Here is a 15,623-nt window from a genome sequence, read left to right as displayed (position 1 = left end):
ATCTTAGCAAATATTTAAATGTTCCAGTCTAGAATTATTAGGCACAGATTGTAATATGTTCCCAAGGACGGTCTCCATTCTCTAGCTGAGTATATACATTTAATGAGAATAGTAGCAAGTAATGTAAGTTGTTAAAAGCAAAATAATCGATTTAAATGTCTCCTACCTATTCACACACGTACTCTTTACAGAACCGGGTATCTGTAATGCATCTCTCTAATCTGTTTAACTGTGTGTGGATTCTCTTAGCTATGGGAAACAGCAGGACTCTGCAGGTGCCGAAGACCCCCAGAAGCACCCTGCCCGAGGAAGGCCGCCCATGCGGTGGGGACGGTAGGTGGTGGTGGTGGTGGGGGCGGCTCCAGGGAGGCCCCTGCTGTCGCCCTCAGCTGTAGCGGCTGTCGCGTCCAGGGGCCTTATCTGACTTCCCTCCCAAGCGTACCTTAAAGAGCGGAGACACGCGTGCCCTCCTCAGGGACTCCTCCAGACTGAAGGAGAAAAGCACCTCGGCCTCGGCGTCTCGGAGAACGTAGCTCTGCTCATCTGGAAAAGAGAACAGCACCCCGTCCAACAGTGCACGGCGCCCGGGCTGCACCGTGCCACCCGCTCCAGGCTGCCCCCGGTCAGGTGCGTGTGATCCACGGCTCACAATTACCTGTGAACAAAAGCCTCACCTGTTATACTTGTCAGTTACTTTTGGCCGAAGACACTGTCCCTCCTTGGTCAGTGTTTCTTAGCGTTTGGAAAAAACTGGACTGAGAGCTCTGTCCCCTCCACACCCCTCAGCTGTAATCTCACCGTCCCAGGGCGCCCACAGGCCCAGGGGAGGAGCTCCAGTCCCGGAGGGAGAGCCGCGAACTGTCGTCGTGTGTGTGTGTGTGTGTGTGTGTAGGGACCACAGTGACTCCAGAGCCATTAGACTCAATTAGCTGAGATTTACCATAACACGTTCCTTTTAAATCTATGAATATGTACAGCAATTTATAAAGAATGGTTTTACCAAATTTTGAAGATTTAAGAATTTTTAAGAAATATCTAGTTTGTCAAAAGGTAAAGATCACAAAATATTTTAATCTTCTTATGAAATACATCTCGTTCAGAAAATCATTTCTTCTTCATAATAACCAAACTGTGTAACACAGCCCAAAGCAGGGAGAGTCGGATGACACACGTGGTAGGCCATATACTTCTGAGACATGCCCTTCTGTTTTTGAAACAATGCCTTAAAAATGTAAAAACCATTCTGAGCTCAAGGACCACCGGGCGAGAGCAATCCTGTCACTGAAGAAACGCTGACATTTAACAACTGCTGCAGACACACAATGGATCAGCCAGCAGCAGATGAGGCACTATACTGGTTGAGGTGGGAGACGATAAGAATTTCTAAAAAGATGATGAATTAAAAAATGCACAAAAATGTACTGTCATGCATGAAGTGATACATCCGTTTTGTTTTAAATATTTATTTATTTAGGGTGTGCCAGGTCTTAGTTGCAGCCTGCGGGATCTTTTTTTTTTTTTTTGTAGGGATCGCACCTGGGCCCCCTGCATTGGGAGCACGGAGTCTTGACCACTGGACCACCAGGGAAGTCCCTGAAGTGCTGCATTTGAAATGTAAGTGTCCACGGCAAAATCAAGGTTGATATGCCTTCTGGAGAGCTATGAGGGAGTGCCAAGAAGTAGTTAATATTTATGATAAGAGACGATGACACTGAAATATAACGAAGTAGCTAAAACAATCCTGTCCCAGAGGAGATGCTGACATTTTGGTTTTCTAAAAGAAGCAGCAGCGTTACATTAACTTGCTAAGAATCCGTAGAAACAGTCAACCTGAAAATTAAACTTTTCACAGCAGCACAGAGGACATGCGTCTTCCAGAAAGAGATTCTATAGTTTGAGACACCAATTTTAAATACAAAGTTATCCCCTACCACTTCTCGAACAATCCGGTTTTAAAGCTGTCAGGCCCGAGGGCGTCAGAGCCCAGGGAGGAGCCCAGGGAGAGGGGCTGCGCTGCCCCAGGGAGAGGGGCTGCGCTGCAGGGGCAGTGGCCGTCCACGTGCTACTGACCACACACAGTGCAGCTTAGCAAGTAAGTTAACAAGTTCATTAGGACACCGGAAGCCGGGCTTCTCACTGTTGTTGGAGAAAGGATTACAGACAAAGGGAGGGAGGAAATGAGGACGAACCGCGTGGTGGCAGACTGGCATCGGACAGACAGACACAGGAAGTGGGAAGAGGGTTCAGGAGCAACACCCCAGGGCCACAAGCACTGTCCGTCCGCTCCCAGGTTTACACTGAAAGGACTCGGGGATCCTTGGGAAAACGCTGGTGTGGAACCAGGGCAGAGAAGCATTGAGATGAGCCCAGAACATTCTTGTTTTGCCAAAAGCTACCACGTGGTCAACCCGACAGGACACGGAAGCCAGCCTGAGTGGCAATCCCTGGTCACAGTGGGGACGATGTGAGGGTCGGTGACAAGACGGTAACAAGGAGACACAAAGGAGCCCGTGTGGGGAAATAAGGGAATAAATCAGAAGTCTGACAGGGAACAGCAGTATCTGCAAAGTTTCAAAGTGCTTCCCATAATGACTCGTCAAGAAGCCTGGCCGGCTTGCACCTGCGTCGAGGGACCACCGTGAAATCACCCGCAGGACGACAACCCTGCACTGTGCAGCCCCTGGCAGGATGCGAGGTGGGGGAGACCGCAGCCATGTGATGGTGACGCCACCTGCCCACCCCCCTCGGGAGGAGACAGTACACACACCAGACGGAGGGCATTCTGTATGTACAGTGACAGACCTGACCAGACATCTTCAAGTGACAAGAACAGACGGGCCCTTCCCAGACTCAAGGAGACTACACGCAATGTGTGATTCAGAACTAGGTCCTTCTGCTCTAAGGGGTGATGCTGAGACAACGGGCGGATCTGAATGGGGATGAGGATGTCTGAGGATGAAGCGGCAGCCGTGGATCGATGTTGATTTCCTGACTGTGGCCGTGTCGTGCCATCTATGAGAACGTCCTTGTCTGTCTGTAGGAAACACACATTGAGGTGTTGGGGATAACAGAGCATTATTTGGGCAATGGACTCTCTAATGGATCAGGAAAAAGAAGCTACGTCTGTACTATATAGGCAACTGGGTGACTGGTCGTTTCAAAAAATTTTTTTTAATTCAAAAGCCAAATGGGTTTTAAAAATCTCCATAAAACGTTAAAAGATGGAAAAAAGTAAGAAAGAAATGAATCAGAATGCAGAATTTCAGATACTGCCAGAATACCCTAGGGTTAGTATTCTTCTTGAGAAATTTCAGGAACCTCAAAATGTAAACTTTTGGCAAAACAAAATGTCTCAAGTCTGTATTAAAAGTAAATGACTAGGGGCTTCCCTGGTGGCACAGTGGTTGAGAGTCCACCTGCCGATGCAGGGGACACAGGTTCGTGCCCCGGTCGGGGAAGATCCCACATGCCGCGGAGCGGCTGGGCCCGTGAGCCATGGCCGCCGAGCCTGCGCGTCCGGAGCCTGTGCTCCGCAACGGGAGAGGCCACAACAGTGAGAGGCCCGCGTACCGCAAAAAAAAACCAAAAAAGAAGTAAATGACTAGTGGATATCATATAAATGATTTTAAAGTTCACATGACAACACAAAAGACACAGCACAGCCAAACACAAAACTAAAACTCCTAAACTCCTAAAAAGGTAACAAGAGAAAACCAAGAGGGCTTTGGGTACAGCAATGACTAGATACAAAACCAAAGGCATGATCCACAGAAGAAATAACTGACAACCTGGACTTCATTAAAGTCGAACACTTCCACTCTGTCAAAGACAATGTCAAGAGACTGAGAAGACAGGCCACAGACTGGGAGAAAATATTCGCAAAAGACGCATCTGATAAGGACTATTTGTTACCCAAAATATACAAAGAACTCTAATAAGAGAACCCAGTTAGAAAATGGACAAAAGATCTGAACAGATGGATGACCACAGAAGATATACAGGTAGCAAATAAACACATGAGAAGACGCTTAACATGGTATGTCATCAGGGAAATGCAAATTAAAACAAAAATGAGGTACCACCACACAACTCTTAACGGTCAGAAAAACTGACAACACCGAGTGCCGGCGAGGATGTGGGGCAACAGGAAGTCTGCTGATGGAACGCAAACTGGTACCAGCGCTTTGGGAGACGGTTTGATGGTTTCTTACAAAACTGAACCTACTCTCCTATGATTCAGCCATCGCACTGCTTGGTATTTAGCCAAATGAGTTGAAAACTTACATCCACACTAAAGCTGCACACAGAACACAGCTTTACTTGTAATTGCCAAAACTTGGAAGCAACCAAGATGCCCTTCAGTAGGTGAGAGGATAAACAAACAAACAGGTCCGTCCAGACGGTGGGATAGTCTTTGGTGCTAAAAAGAAATGAGCTAAGACGACACAGAGGAAACATAAACGCACGTGACTAAGAAGCCAACAGGAAAAGGCTGCATCCTGTGTAACTCCAACTATCTGACGATCGGAAAAGTTACGAAATCCTGAAATTTGAGGGATCAAATATGAAGTGTGTTTGACTATTCAATATTGAATATTAAATGTTTATAATAAGACCAGAACCACCTTATAAACCCTCAGAAGTCAACACAGCAAACATTAATAAGGCCATGAAGAAATGAAAGTCAGCTAAAACTGCCCATCAAATACGAACTGTTATAACTTCCATAAACAGATAAAAAATGTTTTCGCAGACTGGTAAGCTTGATAAATTAAGCAGCTCAAATTTCAGTTAAAGAACAGACTCCCTCATTCTGAACTTTGTAGCTCATACAATTGAGAGCTTATCTACGTTTATGGTTTCGTTTCTACGTTTTTCTTCTTCTGCCTGCGTTGTTATTTATATTTCACTAGTCTCTTTTAAGAAAAAAACTTCTAAAATCTCAACTGAAAATTTCTAAACACTACATAATACAGTTGAACCTAGTTATTTGTGGATTTCGTATTTGTGAATATGCCCACTCGGTACAACTTATTTGTAACCTCAAAACCAGCGTCTGTGTGGTGCTTTGCAGTTCTCTGTGGACGTGGCAGAGCTGCCCACGCGGCGCTTCCCGCTGGGGCCGACACGGCGGCGCTCGCCCCGGTTCAGCTCGTCCTGAGAACAAGGGTCCTTCCGTGGTCCACTTAGTGCTACTTTCTTCACATTTCTGTGCTTCTGTCAGTGAATTTTGCTGTTTGATCGGCCTATAAGCACAGTGCTGTCCAGTGCCCTGAGGGCAACGGGGCTGTGATGTGCCCTCACAGAGGAAAACACACGTGAGACGAAGCTGCAAATCTATTCCGCAGAGAAAAGTCACTTGGAATCATATTCGCTCTGCACTGATTAGCAAGGCTCTAAAGACACGTGGGTGTCCTGACCCATCTAAGGGTCCCTGCCAGTAACAGGATTTCACTTTCGGTGCCCTGGACAGTGGGAGACGGGCGAGGGAGGGACACGCTGACCCTCCCGCCTGCCCGGACGTTGCCGGGCTCCCCGCCGGGCGCTGTACTGCATGTGGAATCTCATCCGACAGCCAGCGTTCCAAACAAAATACACTCACATCAGGAAACAACATGGCAGGGATGCAGAGCTTATTCTTCCCCCAATACCTTCCAAAAACCTCTATATTTCAATGGTAAAATGCAAAGATATCGATCAAGTGACTGGAACATGGAATAAGTTTATAAATAACAGAGTTAACAAATGAACTAGATGTTTGCTGGGATGAAAATGGAGATAATGCCAAATTAAAAGGGTTTTTTCTTGAAGTAATAATAAGTTCACTGAGGTACAGATGCTGCTACTCACCGATGAACTTCTGACACTTGAAACACTCCTCCAGCCACTCCGGAGTCACGATGTGCTTCACCACGGAGATGGCCGTCAGGAACTTCACGGTGCGTGTCACCTTGCTGGAGATGAGGTGGGTGCACTTCTGTGCAGACTCGGCGACCTCCCCACCAAGAATGTAGAGCTTCTGGGGGTCACGAACACAGACCAGAGGTGAGAGCTAGGCCTACAGAGCTGCACACGGCCCGGGACGCGTCTAAGACTATGAACAGAGTCCTCGGCCACGGAAAATGGTGCAACTGGTAAAACCAAACCCACGCCACTGTAGGAGGAAAGTGAAAACTAGGACTGACAATGTACATTTCCCTAATCAATGCTGTGCAGATCAGGATTAAGGATTAAATACGACATCCCTATAAATAAGTAAAATTCTGAAAACAACGCAGCTCATTTCGTAAGGCGCAAATCTGCCCAGGCTTTCTAAGCTGAAATGAGTGTTGCTGAGGCACGTTAAAATACTGTCTCTGTTTTAAGAAATGATGACCTAAGAATTGACTGAGGAGACATAAACATATAAAAGATGATCTCTTTAACTATACTCAATTTTAAAAGTAAAGAAAATAAATTATACTAAACGTATAGTAGCATTTATAATTGTTTCTTTTCCTTAAAATAAATAAATAAATAAATAAAACGTATGAATCCATGTACCATAGGTCAACTCCTACTCTTAGCCATCGCCCTCCCCGTCCCCAAAATAACAAAACAAAATCCCATAATCCCTCCTGGTGTTACTTCCAAGAAGCTTATTTATCTAAATACACAAATACACCACCGCCCCTTGGGCCTACCCTCCTACCCAAGAAAACAAGTCTTGAAAGACTGTGGATTCAATCAGAAAACCTGAAGAGGCACAGCCACTCTTTTAAGCTAATGTCTTTATGAAAATGATGTCCGAGTGGGCTTGCTATGCTCACGTGATTATAGAAATGGTTCTCGGTCTACTCACCTAAATCGTTTTTCTCCTAATGAGAAAACGCGTATCTAAGCGGGAAGCAGTAGCAAGAATGAGGCGGGAAGTCAATGATGAGGTAACGACGACACACAGTTTATAGATACACACTGTAAACACTTATAATACGATATTCCTGATTAAATGTTAGTTTAATTAGACTGCCGGCCTCAAGCAAATATAAACAGAAAGGAACATTCCTAAAAATCCTTACGCAAAATAGAATTAAAGTTTCACCTTAATATACTGTTGAACTTGAACAGGCTCAAATCCAGTGAAAAGCACAAACGGGGTCAATTCTGGTGTTAGCTTCTTAGTGGGAGGTGGTATATCTTCAATTCTATAAAATACACATAGGAAAGGAAAGACCGCCTATTATTTACTTAAAAATGTTCTTTAGCAAAGAAGGGATTTTTAATAGCTTTAACAAGCTTTAAGTGTGTGTGGTGGTCTTTCCTTAAAGGGAAAATACAATGACTTACCTGCTCTTTTTTTCTTTCCCACCATTCACACACAGGCACCCCCAAAAGGCCTCCGTGTGGCACCTCCAAGGGAAGCAGCCAATCAACGCTCCACTTCATCAGCAGCCCCGCCCCCGCCCTCACTGGCTTTGCTGGTCCTGAAGAGCGGGTGGCCCCCCACCCCAGGCTCTAGTCCTGTGTCTTCCACCTGCCCCGTCTCAACCCAGAAGGCACAGAACAACGCTGTTTGACTCAAGCACACATTTTAAATTAAACCTCGGTCTTCTTCATTTCCTTAAATTTTCCCAAATCCTATTTTTAGCTTATATTTGAGACAGTCTATTCAATTAAGAAAAACTTATTTGTGGCATTTTAATGACATATATAATCACATAATTAGGCTTTCACTAAAAAATCCAATCATTCCCAGACTGTATGGATGTGGGGAATGGCAGGAGGGAGAGCTGAGGGGCAGGGAAGAGAGGAAGCCCCTCGCTGAACACGGCCTGGAGGGCCTCTGGGTTCTAACGGAGCCGCCGGCTTCTCTTTACCAGGTGAGACCAGCGCAGGTCTGCACACAGCCACCCCCCCCGCCGACCCGCCGGGTCAGGGGTCGGGACGCAGGCTCCCGGGCCCACACCCAGGACGCCTGGAGCGGGTTCCAGTCCCCCACCCCCGTTCCACCACAGCAGCTCACCGGGGGTTCTGGCGCGGTTCTGGTTAAAGGAGAAGATTCAACTGTTTTTTTAATAAGAGAGGAAAAAACACTGGCTATTCCCTGTTTATCTCCAGCAATGAAATGAGACGTGCCACGATAAAGCTGTGACGCAATCAGCAAATCCTTCCAAATCCTACTCACTGTGAACATTTCAGGGAACTTTCCCAACTGCCACCATTTTTCTAAAACAAACCTGTAAAAGCTCATCAACCATTAAAAAAAAGGCCATTCTTCATACCTGGCTCTTTTGGAAGAGGGCTGGGTATTGGCTGCTTCATTCTGCTTCAGTTTGGGAGGCAGTCGTACACCCTGTGATTAAAATATGATTTACTTTAATCAGTCTCCCCAGTAATACAGTAGCTTCCGAGAGCTTTCCACCTACCCCACTGCGTACGAGACACACGCACCCACCACCACGCCTCACCAGCCGAGAGACACACGCGAGCCTTCCAGGGAAGCCCTGGTCTGGTGCCCTCATTATTCATCAGACCCAGCAGTCCTTTAAGACGTCTTCGCCCCTCTCTCCGTTCACGTTACGGATTTAATCCTCAACCTTGAACTTTTCAGAACACTTTTCACTTCAAATATTTTGTCTTGTGTCCCAGCTTGGAATTTGGAAAACACACTCATTGCAACTACATGCCCAAAAAGAGACTCTTCCTGAACTGAGATGTCACCCACGAGGGTTCAGGACGACCAGGTCACAGCGCTCTGGAGGGCGGGGCAAGGTGCCGAAGGCCGCTCCGGCCCCCAGGTGCGGGGCGCCCACGTTCCTGGAACCAGCTGGAGCCCCTGACCTGCGGAGACGCTGAGCCGAAGGGCAGGGAGAGGCCGGTGCCCCTGGAGGAACCCCCGAGTCAGCCTTCACCCTTGCCTCACCTCTATGCAGACCTTCGTCCACAGATACACTTTCTCTCTGTTTCACTACTTGAAGCAATGACCTCTCAACCTGAGATGACAGAGCAGATGCCCCCCACCCCCCGCCCAGCACTTGTTTCCTAACAACCAACTGCTGGCCTTCAGGTCCACAACGGTCCCTCCTGAAGGCACCCTATCAGAGCTCAGCCAGCGGGCTGGAACCCCACCTGGGACATGCGGGAACAGTCCCATCACGGTGAGGTCCGGGCTCCTGCAGAGTGAGCTGTGGGTCCAGGGCTACTGCACTAACGCCTCAGCTCTTGCCTCCCTGACCCTATGGAAACACGTCGTCTTACTTACTCAGCTCTCCGATGCTTTAAGCAATCGTACAGCTCTTTGAAGCGATAACGTTCCTAACGTGTATAAATATGAATAACTGACGACATCATCAGTTACGAAAAAAAACGATGCAGGTATACTACACAGCTACGGCAGGCGAGAAGATACAGCCCTCACCTGTTATGGTGACAAACTACGAAAAGAATTCTTAATTCACAAATACAAATGGATCCCTCCTGCGTGTGTATAATACACAGTTAACAGCCAAAGTAAGGTTATGAGCTTGACATACCATCAGCAACTCTGCTGACACTTTCAGTGGAACTCTCCAAGCATCTAAAGAGAGAAACGGGTTACTTTTCAGATATACTGTGTAAATAGATAAGCCGTGTTACAAAAGCCTTTTCATGACACGTACACACACTACTATACATGAAACAGATAACTAACAAGGACCTCCTGTAGAGCACAGGGAACTCTACTCAATACTCTGTAATGACCTGCATGGGAAAAGAATCTTAAAAAAAAAGAATAGATACACATGTATGTAAAAGTGATTCACTTTGCTGTACACCTGAAACTTACACAACACTGTAAATCAACTATCCTCCAATTAAAAAAAGAAAAAAAGGAAGTGTATCATCAACAACAAAAACACAAAAAGCCCTTTCAGGAGCGGGTAATCCTGGACACAGGGCGGCTTGGCGGACAACCTTTAATAAGGGGAAAATGTGAGGACTGTTACTAAGCGGCTGCAGTGATGGGCAGGCACAGCAGAGGCTGCCCACCCCGCGTGTGCTGTCCCCCGGCCAGTTCTGGGAGCCACACGGTCCGGCTTCTAAGAAACCGACCGCGACGAGGGGGCTGACACCAAGGACCACAGCGCGCCGGGCGGCGACCGAGGGTGCGTGTCCACTGAGGACGAGGTGACGTCACACCAGCAGGTGCGTCACAGGGGAGCAAGCAGACCACAGCTCAAAATGAAGACGAGCTTTCTCGTGACTGAAGCCATTCAAACTGGAACTTAACAGGCTCCTTTGAGAGACAGCACGTTAAAGCGGCGTTCGAATTGAACGCCCGTTTTCTGGAGTAACGTTCAGTTCAGTAAATGCAGTAACGTTAAGTGCCGTAGTGTGTACAGTCGGGGCAGTGATCCTTCCACCAGTTTTGCGCAGCTGAAGGGGAGGTGGGCTACGGCTCACGGGGCGCCTTGGACAGACCGGAGCCGGCTCGAGACAAGATCAGCAGGCGTCTGCACGTTCCTTCTACCTCTGAGAGTCCATTTAGAAAAAGCAAACCAAAGCACACAGCAACGAAAACTGGGCAGAGTGCAGAGGAAGACAGCGTGGCGAGGAAACGGGAAAGGAAATCAGAATGAAGAGAGGGCTGAAGCCGAGACAGGTGGTGCTCGGTACGCAAGCTGGCGGCAACGTGGAACCGGCCCCGCTTACCCAGAAGGTTTGAGACCAAGTGCGGAGCCGGGGCGAAGGGGTCCTGCAGGCTGAAGGTGGTGTAGCGGCCGTACTGAATCTGCCGCAGGGCCTCCAGGTTCCCCAGGAGGATGTCTCCCAGCCACTGGGCGTTCACGCACGGGATCCTCCACTCCTTGGCTTTCTCGTACTTTAAACCAGTTGGTCTTTTTTTTGGAGAGAAAACACATTTATTAAATGTTAGAGTTCTGTGTTCAAATTTATATTCAACAAAGCCAGTCCGCGTTTTCTCACACTAGAAATGGCAGGGATGTTTCTGTAGAGCCGACCCTGGCTGGTAAGGAAGCGCACACATGGGTCACGAGATCATCGCTAGGCCTACCTTTACCTTACTGCTGTTATCTGGACTAAACTGCATCTCATTAATTCATCTAATTTAATTCTTCTGCTAGCATTACCATAAATATCGTCGCTATCCTGTTAACAGACTTTGATTTTCACACCCTGATTTCCGTCACGGAACTATGACATATTAAGAAATACAGAAGTGCTGAAACAGCCACCACAGCGTGTATAAACTGAAGATCGAGTATGGCTTCAGAACCGTGCTTACTCTTTACAGATGAGAACTGTGTTGCTGCGGCAGAGATAGCCCGTGTACTTGGCACCTGCCAAGTAAGCCATTAACTTCAGGTCATCCCTGTCGCTGTCAACGAATCCAGTCACAGAAATAATCTAAGGAAAAAGAGCAAGTAAGGCCAAAATATAACGACAATTTAACCCAGTTAATAAAACTTTCTTCTACATTTTACTTGTTTTATAGACACGTGTTTCCGTTCCCTCTTTGGCATCACAAGAGGCATCTAGTGACATCATCTCTAAGAATGTCAAAACCAGAACTTTGTTAACGGTGAAAATGTTACACAGCCAGCAACGGGATGGAAAAGAAACCTACCAAGTATGGGAAAACCATTTTTGTGTTACTACGACACCGCTCAGGTAATCTTAACGAAGCTATTGTATTAAGCATGTAAATATTAGTTCTTCTTACTGATCCCAGTTTTGAGCTCAGCTAAGTGGGAGAACCCACAAGTGATAACGTCCGGCCAACAGCAGCCACTTCTGGCGTGAGTCGCTTGCTTTACTTCAGGAATTTATGAAACGGTGTCAGAGACTTAGAGTCAATGAAACCGTGACTCCGTGCAGAAGCCGCGACTATTACAGGAGAACAGAAGGAAGGAAGATGCCTATCGCGCTCGGCACCGGCCAGCGGGCCGTTCGCAGCCCACGGAGGACACGGGAGCAGACGACCCCCCACCCCCGGCAGAGGAGGAGGGGTGAGCCTCACATGCTGGGAGCACGGCCTCCCCCCGGGCGGGAAGGCCACGGGGAAGTGCAGGGCCCGATGGGGCGGCACGAGCCGCTTCTTCTTCAGCACCGCGTTCAGCCAGTGCGCCGTGACACACCTCTTCCTCTCCTTCACCGCCTGCAAACGCAAGAGCACAGGCTGGTCTCGGGGGCTTTCACTGCAGGCTAAACACAGACTATAAGGCTGGACAGCTAACAAAGCCACCTTTAATGGGAGTCCTATAAATAAAGGAATTTCACGAGCTTGGCACTCAGTTTACTGAAGTCATGAACTGCAACGGTGTCGCAGGTTAATTTTAACACACCCCGAAAACACTACCGGCCACCCAAGAACGAGAGCCGACCACGGGGGGGAAGAGCTACACGTCTGACAACCTGGAAATAACTTCAGTCATGGAAGGAGATGACATTTTCTGATCATCAAAATTAAAACTGCCCCGTGAGAACACAGAGGGCCCCGCACACAAGTCACGAAAGAATGCAACTGCTCACCTAAAAGCAAGCACAGAGCACCTCCCCACAGGCACCACTACCTACTGTGTAACAGGGGTTCCTTAGAGGCCGCGTGTCACACACACTGACACCCGTCTGTCTACAAATAACATTTTTAAGAAAAGAGAAGAAATGAACTTTCAGGGCATGACAGCAGGTGATACTGAGGAGAAAGCGTCTGCTCTGCAGGAGGACAGAAGCTTGGAGAACTGACCGGGTCAGGCCTGCATACGAATCCCCCAACAGTTAAGAAATCCTGCTTCCGGCCGCTCTTCGTTCAGTGTGGCCCTGGACTGGAGCGGAAGGCCGTCTACCCTCCCCTAGCACCACCTGGGATGTCCCCTTCTCCATTCCTCACAGACAGAAAGGCCTGGTGGCCACAGAGCTATCGATCTAACCCACCAAAGATCGAGGAGAACTAGTAAGAAGCAATTTTCTATTTGCAGAGGTAGAAAAAAGTCCTTTCCAAACACGACCATCACTAGAGTCACTTAGAACGCTAACACTGTCCAGAGAAAGGGACAGACTCGGTGCCAGCGCAGCTGAGCCCCCACTCACCTGTGCGAACAGCCCGCTCACTTGACTCTCACAGAGCAGGTGTGTGCAGCGGCTCGAGAACGTGGGGTCCACAGCACCTCCGTGGGCCTGGATTATCTAGAGACGCACAAGACCCAGAGTCACAGTCAACCTCCAGCGCTCAGGGGAAGCGGGAATTGTAATTTCAAATAAGACGGCTACTAAAAGAATCCATTATACATTTTCATCGTCTAGTTCCCCAAAAGTAGAGAAGATGTTATCGGCTATATGTACGGACTTTTCCACCCTGCGCTGTACAATAAAAATGAACTTTAACACCATTCCATCTGAATTTCCAAAGGAAAAGTGGAATGCTCTTTCTAAAACAGGGTTTCTCAACTGGGCACTACGGACGTTTTACACCAGCTGACTGAGCCGCAGGGGGGGATCCTGAGCATCTCAGGGGGCCGGCAGCCCCCTGACCTCTCCCCCTGAGACGCCAATAACACTCCCCCAGCTGCAACAGTGAAAAATGTTTCAGACACTGCCAATCGTCCCCCGGGGCTAGAATCACTGCTTTTAAGAAACTTTATTCTAAAAGGGGGAAAAAAACAAAACAAAAAAAAGGTCAAAATGAAGTCTGTGAACACCAGAAAATTATTTTTAAAAACAGGTTCAGTTTTTTGGGGTGAGGGGACTGTCCCGTACCTCGACGGCAGTGGTTATTACATGGTTGTGTGGCACTAAGGGGAACTGGTCAAAACTTAAAACGCTGTATACCGGAAAAGCGAGAACTTTATATGTTAAAAAGACCTGCCCCACGAAACAATTCCATTTCATTTACAGCTTTTTAAAATTTTTTATTAAAAAAATGTTTTTTAAACTGGAGTCTAGTTGACTTACAACGTGGCGTTAGTTTCAGGTGCGCGGCACATTGATTCAGTCACTCACACACACACACACACACACACACACACACACACACACACAAATCCTTTTCTTAAAATATTCTCTCCCGTTACAGTTCATCACAGGATGTTGAACGCAGCTCCCTGGGCGCTACAGCAGGACCCTGCCGCCTGTCCGTTCTCCGCGCTCTCGCTTACGCCTGCCGACCTCACACTCCCTCCCACTCCATCCGCCCCACAACCCGCTGCTTCTGGGCGACCACAAGTCTGTTCTCTGTGTTCACGCGTCTGCTTCTGTTTTGTAGATGGATTCGTTTGTGTAGCATTTTAGATTCCACATCTAAGTGATATCATATGGTATCTGTCTTTCTCCGTCTGGCTTACTTCACTCGGTATGATCATCTCTAGGTCCACCCATGTTGCTGCAAACGGCATTATTTCATTCCTTCCTATGGCTGAGTAATGTTCCGTTGTAGGTATGTGCCACGTCTTCCTTATCCATTCATCTGTCGACGGACATTTAGGTTGCTTCCACGTCTTGGCTATTGTGAATAGCGCTATGAACACAGGGGTGCGTCTTTTTGAATTATACTTTTGTCTAGGTTTATGCCCAGCAGTGGGACTGCTGGATCACACAGTAGTTCTAGTTTTAGCTTTTTGAGGAACCCCCATGCTGTTCTCCATAGTGGCTGCACCAACTTACATTCCCACCAGCAGTGTAGGAGGGTTCCCTTTACTCCACACCCTCTCCAGCATTTGTTATTTGTAATTTTTAATGATGGCCGTTCTGACCTGTGTGAGGTGGTACCTCATGGTAGATTTGATTTGTATTTCTCTAATAATTCGTGATACTGAGCATCTTTTCGTGTGCCTATTGGCCATCTCTATGTCTACTTTAGAGAAATGTCTATTTTAGGTCCTCTACCCATTTTTCGTCTGGCTGGTTTTTTGTGGTTGAGTTGTGTGAGGCTGTTTGTGTATTTTGGGAATTAAGCCCTTGGCACTTGCATCATTTGCAAAGATTTTCTCCCAGTCAGTAGGTTGCCTTTTCATTTTGTTTATGTCTCCTTTGCTGTGCAAAAGCTTGTAAGTTTGATCAGGTCCCATTTGTTTATTTTTGCTTTTATTTCTACGGCCTTGGGGGACCGACCTAAGAAAACATTGGTATGACTTAAGTCAGAGAATGCTTTCCCTGTGTTCTCTTCTAGGAGTTTTACGGTGTCATGTCTTACACGTTTAAGTCTTTAAGCCATTTTGAGTTTATTTTTGTGTAGGTGTGAGGGTGTGTTCTAACTTCACTGATTTACATGCAGCTGTCCAGCTTTCCCAACACCACTTGCTGAAGAGCCTGTCTCTTCTCCATTGCATATTCTTGCCTCCTTTGTTGAAGATTAACTGACTGTAGGTGTGTGGGTTTATTTCTGGGCACTCTATTGTGCCCATTGATCCACTGATCCATATGTCTGTTTTTGTGCCAGTACCACGCACTGTTTTGATTACTGTAGCTTTGTAGTGTTGTCCGAAGTCTGGGAGGGTCATGGCTCCTGCTTTGTTCTTTTTCTTCAGGATTGCTTTGGCAATTCTGGGTCTTTTATGGTTCCATATAAATTTTAGGATTACTTGTTCTACTTGTGGAAAATGTCATGGGTAATTTGATAGGGGTGGCATTAAACCTGTAGATTGCTTTGG

The 15,623-nt window shown here is 47.2% G+C and overlaps 1 protein-coding gene and 2 long non-coding RNA genes across 9 annotated transcripts in view; 2 read left to right on the top strand and 1 right to left on the bottom strand.

Annotated features, from left to right (window-relative positions):
* Window positions 1-15,623, bottom strand: part of PAXIP1 (PAX interacting protein 1) — a 48,338-nt gene that overhangs the window by 2,260 nt on the left and 30,455 nt on the right. For all 7 annotated transcript variants that reach the window (XM_032642730.1, XM_032642732.1, XM_032642731.1 and 4 more), the window contains 9 exons: window positions 13,069-13,164; window positions 11,999-12,136; window positions 11,264-11,385; window positions 10,672-10,856; window positions 9,513-9,556; window positions 8,262-8,332; window positions 7,082-7,184; window positions 5,851-6,019; window positions 443-543 (listed from right to left, as the gene is read on the bottom strand). In XM_032642730.1, the coding sequence (XP_032498621.1) occupies window positions 443-543; window positions 5,851-6,019; window positions 7,082-7,184; window positions 8,262-8,332; window positions 9,513-9,556; window positions 10,672-10,856; window positions 11,264-11,385; window positions 11,999-12,136; window positions 13,069-13,164 (1,029 nt within the window). The remainder of the gene's footprint in view (window positions 1-442; window positions 544-5,850; window positions 6,020-7,081; window positions 7,185-8,261; window positions 8,333-9,512; window positions 9,557-10,671; window positions 10,857-11,263; window positions 11,386-11,998; window positions 12,137-13,068; window positions 13,165-15,623) is intronic.
* On the top strand, window positions 536-5,429 carry LOC116759236. Its single transcript, XR_004351391.1, has 2 exons — window positions 536-1,363; window positions 1,528-5,429. It is a non-coding gene; the product is annotated as an uncharacterized LOC116759236 (long non-coding RNA).
* On the top strand, window positions 5,883-8,258 carry LOC116759238. The gene is made up of 2 exons (XR_004351393.1): window positions 5,883-5,965; window positions 7,362-8,258. It is a non-coding gene; the product is annotated as an uncharacterized LOC116759238 (long non-coding RNA).

The sequence above is a fragment of the Phocoena sinus genome, chromosome 9 (assembly GCF_008692025.1).
Source record: "Phocoena sinus isolate mPhoSin1 chromosome 9, mPhoSin1.pri, whole genome shotgun sequence".
NCBI classification, from domain to species: Eukaryota; Metazoa; Chordata; class Mammalia; order Artiodactyla; family Phocoenidae; genus Phocoena; species Phocoena sinus.
This window is presented reverse-complemented; position numbering and strand designations above follow the sequence as displayed.